Source organism: Salmo salar, chromosome ssa14 (assembly GCF_905237065.1).
Source record: "Salmo salar chromosome ssa14, Ssal_v3.1, whole genome shotgun sequence".
In the NCBI taxonomy this organism is placed as follows: Eukaryota; Metazoa; Chordata; class Actinopteri; order Salmoniformes; family Salmonidae; genus Salmo; species Salmo salar.
Genome location: NC_059455.1, coordinates 34,317,453 through 34,327,557, shown reverse-complemented (window position 1 = coordinate 34,327,557; position 10,105 = coordinate 34,317,453). Strand labels below are relative to the sequence as shown.

Here is a 10,105-nt window from a genome sequence, read left to right as displayed (position 1 = left end):
AATTAAAGATGAGTATTCACATACCTGCTGCGCCTTGGTCCATTTCTACAGAAGACAGCCGTTACACCTATATCGACATAACCTGAAAGGTTGCTCAGCAAGGAAGAAGCCACTGCTCCAAATCCGCCATAAAAAAGCCAGACTACAGTTTGCAACTGCACATGGGGACAAAGATTGTACTTTTTGGAGAAATGTCCTCTGGTCTGATGAAACAGAAATAGAACTGTTTGGTCATAAGGACCATCGTTATGTTTGGAGGAAAAAGGGGGAGGCTTGCAAGCCGAGGGAACACCATCCCAACCGTGAAGCACGGGGGTGGCAGCATCATGTTGTGGGGGTGCTTTTCTGCAAGAGGGACTGCTGCACTTCACAAAATAGATGGCATCATGAGGCAGGAAAACTATGTGGATATATTGAAGCAACATCTCAAGACATCAGTCAGGAAGTTAAAGCTTGCTCGCAAATGGGTCTTCCAAATGGACAATGACCCCAAGCTTACTTCCAAAGTTGTGGCAAAATGGCTTAAGGACAACAAAGTCAAGGTATTGGAGTGGCCATCACAAAGCCCTGACCTCAATCCTATAGAACATTTGTGGGCAGAACTGAAAAAGCATGTGCGAGCAAGGAGGCCTTCAAATCTAACTCAGTTACACCAGCTCTGTCAGGAGGAATGGGCCAAAATTCACCCAACTTATTGTGGGAAGCTTGTGGAAGGCTACCCGTAACGTTTGACCCAAAGTAAACAATTTAAAGGCAACTAAATACTACTACTAAAAACGAATTGAGTGTTTGTAAACTTCTGACCCACTGGGAATGTGATGAAAGAAATAAGTGCTGAAATAAATCACTACTATTATTCTGACATTTCACATTCTTAAAATAAAGTGGTGATCCTAGCTGACCTAAGACAGGGAATTTTTACTATGATTAAATGTCAGGAATTGTGAAAAACTGAGTTTAAATGTATTTGGCTAAGGTGTATGTAAACTTCCGACTTCAACTGTATATGTCTCCTTATGATAATATTGTACTTCTTCTAACATACATCATCTTGTTCTTGCCCTATCAAGCGACACAATTTTAAGCTCCTCTCCTTGGATGGACACCTTTCTTCAAACTGCCTTGAAATGGATATTCCAACTTGCTGCTGGTTGTCATTTAATTTAAATGTAGAAAAATAAATAATTTCCTCTGTAATCAATAATAGTTTATGGAAATTTACGGAATATTTCTACATCTCACACTAGAGGTGCTAACTATCTATCCCGGCAACTTTGAGAACAAAATATACTGAACAAAAATATAAACGCAACATGCAACAGTTCATAGAAGGAAATCAGCCAATTGAAGAAAAAAAAGGATTAGCTTTTTGTGCATATGGAACATCTCTGGGATCTTTTATTTCAGCTCATGAAACATGGGACCAACACTTTACATGTTGCGTTTATATATATTTTTTCAGTAGATATCGGAGTTGTGCCTGTTGTTCACACAGCTATCTGCCCTCTCATCGGCTAGAATGGTCCCACTTGATCTTGCCTCCCCCCGACTGACTTCAATTTTTGAAGAAATGTATTCTAGGAAAAGGGTTTGGCGCAGCTAAAATGCGTAGCAGGTTATGATAATTAACGTGGCAGGTTAGGAGGACTAACGCAGCAGTTTAGGAGAATTAAAATGGCAGGTTAGGAAAACGAGGTTAAGATTAAGAAAATAGTTAGGTTTAGCAAAAATGCTACAGTTGTCAACATTGAACTCGTTGTGCAGCCCAATCAGCCATGCAAAACGGTCTTGAGTGGCAACAAATCTGCCCAATTAGCTCCATATATGCAGTTCGTTATCGTTAACCTCATCGAAGAAGACTCGTTAGAACGGCCACTTGACTATCTGGTCAATAAAATAGATAATCTGTGAAGAAATCCATCCCAGAGTGACGCACAATCCGCGTCGATTTTATACGCATACGTCATTTTACTGCGTCTGCAGTAAATTTGTTTGGAGAGAGAAGATGGCGTCAGAATCAGCGGAAACGTTAGCCGAACAAGACACAGAACTGGACGAGTTATTGGACAGTAAGATTTGACATTACTCCCGAGTGAAGTGTGATTGTCATCAATCCTGCCAGTACATTCATTCATACAAAGAATTGTGTCAAACGTGGCGCAGCGGAGCAATGTGCCTTGTTAGCTAGTTTAGCCTAGTTGGTGGAATGTGGTTGGACCTGCCTGGCAAGTCCAAAACCAAAGTCAGGCATTCTCTTACAAAATCTCCTACAACGCTGCAGCAGATGGCTCAGTGGGGATGTATAGCTATAGTATCATCATTTTCGTCGTCAACTTTGACCCCGATTTGACAAAAACGTAACATCATAATGTGTTAACAAGCTAAACTGCTCTTGAAATGTATATACATTTTGTTATGGTTGAAGCGCTAGTATGACAGATAGTGAGATCTGGATTTACAGACCTATCTGTTATTGTTTCTGTCAACTGGCCTGCCGATTTGAATTCATAATAGTATTTAATACTAGTAGCCGATGCCACTTTGTGTATTGTGACGACCCTGGGTTTATAGGCGAGGATATCGACTCTGCCGCTTGAGCATGCTTTTGCGGCACCGTCGATAGCGCGCTGGACTTCGGGATAGAAGATCGATGGTTCGAGACCTGCTCCCTGTTGTTTCATTACAGTATTATTAACTATGGCCTACCAGACTACTATTATCTTGATAGCAGGAATTTAATGGAGATTATCATAATCTGTCGTTTTTAATATTTCAAGTAGTTTGGTGAAGTTGTACTCCTAACATCAGAGATGGTAATGGTTTCTAAAGTAGAAGTAGTGACCTCATACTGATAATCAACTAATGCATGACTGAATTGCACATTGACCCAGACTTTGAAGAGGTTACCTTTGTCCTCTAACTACCTGCTCAATCCCTTCACCTTGCCTTGACCATGCTTCCACCTGCTCCTGTGAAATGCTGCTATCTGTGCCACTGCTTTTCAGCTTTTACTGACTTTCCTCTACTAAAGGTGCACTCGATGACTTTGAAAAGTCAAACCCGGCCACAACAGCCCCAGTTCCTGCTGCTGCTGCGGCTCCTCTGTCAGCCAAGGGCAGTGAGGAGAAAGTGAGTGAATCTTTTCTTAACTTCACCAATTGCCTGGAGCTTGCATATAAGAAGCTGTTGTTTTTAGTGTTCAGATTGTGGTACAGACGTTAACTTTCAGTGTCTCAAGTCTGTCAACCCTTTCCATTTCTGTCTGTATGTGGGGGAAGATCAATTGAACAGTTTGTTTACTTGTTGATGCACATCTCTCTCTAGCCCCCTCTACTGGAAGACAGTCAGTTCTTTGAGGCTCTGTTTGAAGGGGAGATGGCCTCTCAGGCGAAGGAGGAGTGGGAGAAAGCCATGACTGAACTCGCACAGGAAGAACCTGAGCTGCTGCAACACTTTCACAAATTGTCAGAGGCAGCAGGGAAAGTTGGTAAGCATCCACATGTTTTCAGTTCCGTTCTTTTGTGCCTGTCAATGTACTACCTCGTACCCCTGCACTTTCTTCTCAGTACCGGTAGTCTTTGTAAATAGTCTCATTTTGTGTTACTATTTCCTTAATTTTTGTTGCTAATTTAGCCCTGCATTGTTGGGAAAGTAAGCGCTTCACGCAGAGGAGGCTGGCTTATAATATAATGAGCAAAGTGAATAAAATGTCATCAAACACCTGGTAACCTTTTAGTAGACGCTCTTATCCAGAGCGACTTACAGGAGCAATTAGGGTTAAGTGCCTTGTTCAAGGGTACATCTGCAGATTTTTCACCTAGTCGGCTCGGGGATTTGAACCAGCGACCTTTCATTTACTGGCCCAACACTCTTAACCGCTAGGCTACCTGTCACCCAATGTTTGATGTATTTGATACCATTCCACTCTAGCCATTAACACAAGCCCGTCCTCCCCAATTAAGGTGCCACAACCTCCTGTGATTTCATGGTAAAGTCTACACCTGTTGTATTCGGGACATCTGACAAATAAAAATTGATTTGATGATTGATTTGAGCCAGGGTTTTTTTTCATCTCAGTATTTTTTGCGCTGTGTTTTGCAAGGAAAAAATTCATTCAAACTGTCCTCCTTTTGAACAGGTACTGATGTAGCCTCCCAACAAGAATTCACTTCCTGTCTCAAAGATACCCTCAGTGGATTGGCGAAAAATGCAGACAACTTACAGGTAGTTCAGATTGTAATTTTTTTTAATAAGTTATGGAAGGTTTGGTTGTCACCACCCTTGGACAATGTTCTGAAAATATTGAAACTTTGGACCATTGGCAGAATGTCTGTTTCTTTGGTCTTAGATGCATTTCAGACTGTTCTCTTGTTTTTATTCATCAGAGTGCAGGTTTGGCTGGAGAGGATCTAGCAAAGACTCTGGAAGGGCTGGGATTGGATGAGGGTGGACAGGGGGGCGGGGAAGATGGAAACATCTTGCCGATTATGCAGTCCATCATGCAGAATCTACTCTCCAAAGAAGTGCTCTACCCATCTCTCAAAGAGATCACTGAGAAGGTTAGTGTTTTTTCTGTCCATATGTTTGGGTTTTTCCTAAAAATGTATATAGTTAACAAGCCACTAGCAGATGTTGATTCTTGTTTTTATAGATCTTTCCCTTGTATGCCCTTTACACAACTTTCTAACTGGATAACTGGCTGTTATTCAATCCTCATGCAGTATCCTGAGTGGCTGAACAGCAATCGTCAGTCCCTCCCGCCAGATCAGTTCCAGCGCTACGAACAGCAGCACAAGGTCATGGGAGAGATCTGCAGCCAGTTTGAGAAGGAGGGAGAGCGAAGTGGAAGGGATGGGGAGAATCGCTTTGAGAGCATTCTGGAACTCATGCAGCAGGTGCGTCAAAGAGGACTGTTTCTTACCTGCATGAATTGTTGGTTGTCATTCATACTGACTGATGGTTTGCTATGCATGGATATTGATTGAGTTATTGTCTGAATTTTCAGCTACAAGACCTGGGCCAACCACCCAAAGAGCTGGCTGGTGAATCGGTATGTTTCTCCTCTCACTTGCTCTCTCTTTCTCCTTCAGCTACCAACTTTTGTTATTGCAGCTGCATAGTACGTTTCCCTCCTTGGACAGGGTCCATCTGGTAAAATAACCTATCTAAATGTGCTATACAGAATGAATTCAAATTAAATGAAACCCACTCTGTTTCCCCCCCATCAGCCACCTGGCCTGAACTTTGACCTGGAATCCCTGAATCTCCCAGGAGCCTCTGGGGCTGGAGCGGCAGAGCAGTGCTCAGTCATGTGATGTCAGAGAAGCCAGATCAATGGATGCACAGGCTAGGAGCTGTGTGCGAGGGGGGGGGGATGATGAGAGAGGACGATCGATCACAAGACAAGGAGGAGAACGAGACTGTTTGCACTGCTCTCCTCGCAACAGATGTTTCTGTGTCTAAATAGAAGGCACAGTCAAGGGTGGCACAACAAACCATTATTACCACCCTTCGGTAACTCACTGATCATCACTTCACTGATTTTAAATTAATTGCTTTGGTTTTTCATAAGCTCTTCTAGGTCATTCATGGTACAGGTAGTAGCATACCCACACACACAGCTCAACTGACTAGCACTTGACTTATGAGTCTGTTTTTACACTCACCATTGTTTAGCCTCATGGTAGAACTGGTTGAACTGCCCTATTGGTTAAAATGGTGCCTTGCATTATTGTTATAAACCTTACAGCAAGGATAATAGGATTCTCTGTTGTGAGTTGCTGAGTGATGATTGAGTTGTTTCATAGCTGCAGTATCATCATGGGGCTGCGTGTCCAACATAGGGTGTTGCGTCAGCGTCACAGTTCCACTCATCAATAAAGTAACACCAACACCCCAGGGGTTGATTAGGTTGTTTCTGACCACTAGTTTAGAATTATACATTTTGCCATTTTCATCATTAATACTGTTAATGTAACAAATGCGTGTAGATTAATATTGTTGGTTGTTTAACCAGTGTACATTTGTGAATTATTTAAAGAAAATCGAGGAGTTAAACTTACCTCGTTCTAATTTCATAATCATAAGACGGCTAACTGATTTTTAGAGACCGACTTTACCTTGGTTAGTTATACAGTATTTTCCCAAAAGCTGCTATGTTGTACCAGAGACTGTAGATGGCTGTGCACTTGATTTGACCTCTAGTTTTCTTGACGTTGGTTCAAACATTGTTACATCCACAAGATGTAAGAACCAGTCCTGTGGCCAATTGTGACATATGTTTATAACTGACATTATTCAAGTTTTTAAACCGGTTAGCGAGGTTGGTGCTCTGGTTTGCGCATTGTAGCTCGGTGGGGCTAGAGCCAAGGTCGGTCCGTAACCATCGGGATTAAGACGGTCCCCTGAATCCCGGGGCGTCTGTCCAGTAGTGGGACTCTTTTGTGACTGTGGTTATAACCCTCTTAGCTTTTTATGCACTACAAGTTATGGAAAAAAGGTTTCTGACACCGTGACCACAATGTCGAAATTGGATTTGGGCCAGGATGAGAAAATACTGTTTCGCATGATTATATCGAAATCAGTACCATTACTGGTATGTGACCCTGCTGTTTTTCTTGTGATCAAAATCAAAATGATACGAATATATAGCATTTATTTAAGGGACAGACACAAGTAGTAAAACTGTTCAAATAATTTCAGAGTATCTTTACAAGTGTTGAAGTGATGTGCAAAAATGACTTTTCCCTGTGGCCTTTGCTGTGGGCACAGTGATTAGTAGAGTTAAAATTACTGTGAATTACCCCTCGTGTTTGACAGTGGTTTGCTGTTCCTTTGGAGTGAGTGGAGTGACATTCTTGATATTTCATATGCCAACATATGCATTGACTGAATCTTGGGGAGTACCGCTGTAGTTAGTAATGATTTTCATTAGTCAAATTGGGTGCAACTTCATTAGGCTACAGTATGTACTCTTTCATACCCAACATCCAGACATGTTCTGGTTGTGTAATTTATTGGCAGCTGGCATCTAGAGCAGTCACCTTATCACCTCAAACATTGGGATTTACTTCACTTGTGGTAAACATACAGTACCAGCCAAAAGTTTGGACACACCTACTCATTCAAGGGTTTTTCTTTATTTTTACTATTTTCTACATTGTAGAATAATAGTGAAGACATCAAAACTAACCAAAAAAGTGTTAAACAAATCAAAATATATTTGAGATACTTCAAATAGCCACCCTTTGCTTTGATAACAGCTTTGCACACTTGGCATTCTCTCAACCAGCTTCACCTGGAATGCTTTTCCAACAGTCTTATGCTGAGCACTTGTTGACTACTTTTCCTTCAATCTGCGGTCCAAATCATCCCAAACCATCTCTATTGGGTTGAGGTAAGGTGATTGTGGAGACCAGGTCATCTGATGCAGCACTCATCACTCTCCTCCTTAGTCAAATAGCCCTAACACAGCCTGGAGGTGTGTTGGGTCACTGTCCTGTTGAAAAACATGATAGTCCCACTAAGCGCAAACCAGATGTGATGGCGTATCGCTGGATAATGCTGTTGTAGCCATGCTGGTTAAGTGCCTTGAATTCTAAATAAATCACTGACAGCGTCACCAGCAAAGCACCATAACACCTCCTCCTCCATGCTTCACGGTGGGAACCACACATGCGGAGATCATCTGTTCACCTACTCTGCGTCTCACAAAGACATGGTGGTTGGAACCAAAAAATCTCACATTTGGAATCCAGACCAAAGGACAAATTTCCACCGGTCTACTGTCCATTGCTCGTGTTTCTTGGCCAAAGCCAGTCTCTTCTAATTGGTGTCCTTTAGTAGTGGGTTCTTTGCAGCAATTCGACCATGAAGGCCTGATTCACGCAGTCTCCTCTGAACAGTTGATGTTGAGATATCTGTTGTTTGAACTCTGAAGAATTTATTTGGCTGGTAACTCTAATGAACTTATCCTCTGCAGCAGCGGTAACTCTTGGTCTTCCTTTCCTGTGGCGGTCCTCATGAGAGCCAGTTTCATCATAGTGCTTGATTTAAAAAAAAAAATTTTTTTTTGCAACTGCACTTGAATAAACTTTTTCAGTTCTTGAAATTTTCCGGATTGACCGACCATGTCTTAAAGTAATGATGGACTGTTGTATCTTTGCTAATTCGTTTTCTTCTTCTATGAGGTTTAACGGCGGTTGGCATCCAATTTGTTGCATTACTGCCACCTACTAGACGAGTACAACTCCCTTATACTTTACTTGAAAAAGAAAAATGTACTAAACAAATACCCTACCATCTAACACTATACTAACTAATTTCAAAATGAGATAAAATTAACCCCCCCCCCACTCCACTAATTAAATGTATTTATTCTTACCTTATGCCATCACCCTGAAAGGATGGGACATCGCCACTTAACACATCCTGTAACTCTTAAGTCTCGTACACCCAAATACAACTCTGCAGATGCCACCGCAACCTCAATTTTCCGAGACTTCTGATCCATCCCTGCAGTACAATTAATAACCATTGCTATAAATGCTAAAAATCCAATCTTACTGAAACTTATTTCACTTTTTGGCCTATCCCTCTGTACTGGTATATCTACTACTCTCACTCCTCCCCCTTAACGCATCTTCCTCTACTTTCTTCACTGCCTCAGCGTATGACAGCTTCTGCACTACTCTACCCTGGAAACCTCAACCTGCCTCTCTCGCACGGGACATTTGCGATCCCCAGCTCCATGGGCACCCCTACAATTAACACTTTCCCCAATACTACATATTCCTTTGTCTCATGCCCTTCTGCACATTTCAAACACCTTGGATCCTCCCTCCAACACACTGCTGCCACAAGCCCATAAGCTTGACACCTGTAACATCTTAATGTATTCGGCACATACGCTCGTACAGGATAACTTATGTATCCTAACTTCACATTGTCAGGCAAAGACTCAACTTCAAAAGAACAATGACTCTTCTGTTTCCCCACTCTCGCCACCCTGTCTGCATCGCATCAAACAACGAGCATCACATACACCGGGAATCTTTGCCCTTGGCTGGTCAACGTTTATATCTACTGCTACCCCAGTTATCACTCCATTCATTGGTGCCCTTTTCTTGAGAATGAAACAATTCACTTTTTTTGCCCCCATTCATTTTACTTCGAGTGCATTCTTCCTCTGCCCAAAAGAAACACAAACAATTATCACTAGACCACTTCTAGTTACCCTCACCTATTCCACATGACTCAACTCTTTTTTTTCACCCACCGTGAATCCACAAATGGATCGGCCAAAAGGCAAGAGTCCACTTTTTCCATAAACTTCACTCCTACTGTCACGGACTCTTGTTCATCCTGATCCTTGGTGCATACCTCGGTCTCCGATAACTTTACCGTACCTACCACCTCCGATACTTCACCCTCATTCACTTCCATTTTTCCTCTTGTCTTCAGCTCCCTCTGCTTACACTTTCTACCATTCCTCTTTGACAACCCATCTTCCTTTTTCCACCATTTTTATCCGACTCAAGCTCAGCCTCTTCTTCTTTCACTCTCTTAGACCTCTTCTCCCTCTCTTTTTCCCTCCATTCCTTCTTCGTTAGTACACGTCTCCTTATGATAATACTGCCGCTCCACCCCTGACACTCATCTTGTACTTGCTTTCTCTAGGGACTCCATGTCCCCAATAACGTGCCTACAACAGCGCAGCTGCTTTTTGCTTATTTGAGCTGTTCTTGCCATAATATGGATTTAGTCTTTTACCATCTAGGGCTACTGATTGGCCTCAAATGCATTAAGAAGGAAAGAAATTCAAAAAATGTACTTTTAACAAGGCACACCTGTTAATTGAAATGCATTCCAGGTGACTACCTCATGAAGCTGGTTGAGAGAATGCCAAGAGTGTGCAAAGCTGTCATCAAGGCAAAGGGAGGCTACTTTGAAGAATATCAAATATATTTTGATTTGTTTAACACTTATTTGGTTACTACATGATTCCATATGTGTTATTTCATAGTTTTGATGTCTTCACTATTATTGTACAATGTGGAAAATAGTAAAAATAAAGAAAATCCTTGAATGAGTAGGTGTGTCCAAA

General features: G+C 41.9%; 1 protein-coding gene across 1 annotated transcript; it reads left to right on the top strand.

Moving 5' to 3' along the window:
- The first annotated feature begins 1,841 nt into the window (after positions 1 to 1,841).
- Positions 1,842 to 5,898, top strand: LOC106569376 (peroxisomal biogenesis factor 19). The gene is made up of 8 exons (XM_014140691.2): positions 1,842 to 2,069; positions 3,032 to 3,129; positions 3,325 to 3,487; positions 4,139 to 4,224; positions 4,386 to 4,559; positions 4,722 to 4,895; positions 5,006 to 5,050; positions 5,229 to 5,898. Exons 1-8 carry the CDS (start codon positions 2,006 to 2,008, stop codon positions 5,313 to 5,315), a joined length of 891 nt encoding a protein of 296 aa, XP_013996166.1. The 5' UTR covers positions 1,842 to 2,005; the 3' UTR covers positions 5,316 to 5,898.
- Positions 5,899 to 10,105: the final 4,207 nt, after the last annotated feature.

What these genes read in the sequence shown, in the direction of transcription:
- LOC106569376 (XM_014140691.2), top strand. Translation starts at nt 2,006, where the DNA reads ATGGCGTCAGAATCAGCGGAAACGTTAGCCGAACAAGACACAGAACTG. An exon ending in AGAGGCAGCAGGGAAAGTTG is followed by an intron (nt 3,488 to 4,138) that starts GTAAGCATCCAC and finishes CCTTTTGAACAG; the next exon opens with GTACTGATGTAGCCTCCCAA. An exon ending in TCAAAGAGATCACTGAGAAG is followed by an intron (nt 4,560 to 4,721) that starts GTTAGTGTTTTT and finishes ATCCTCATGCAG; the next exon opens with TATCCTGAGTGGCTGAACAG.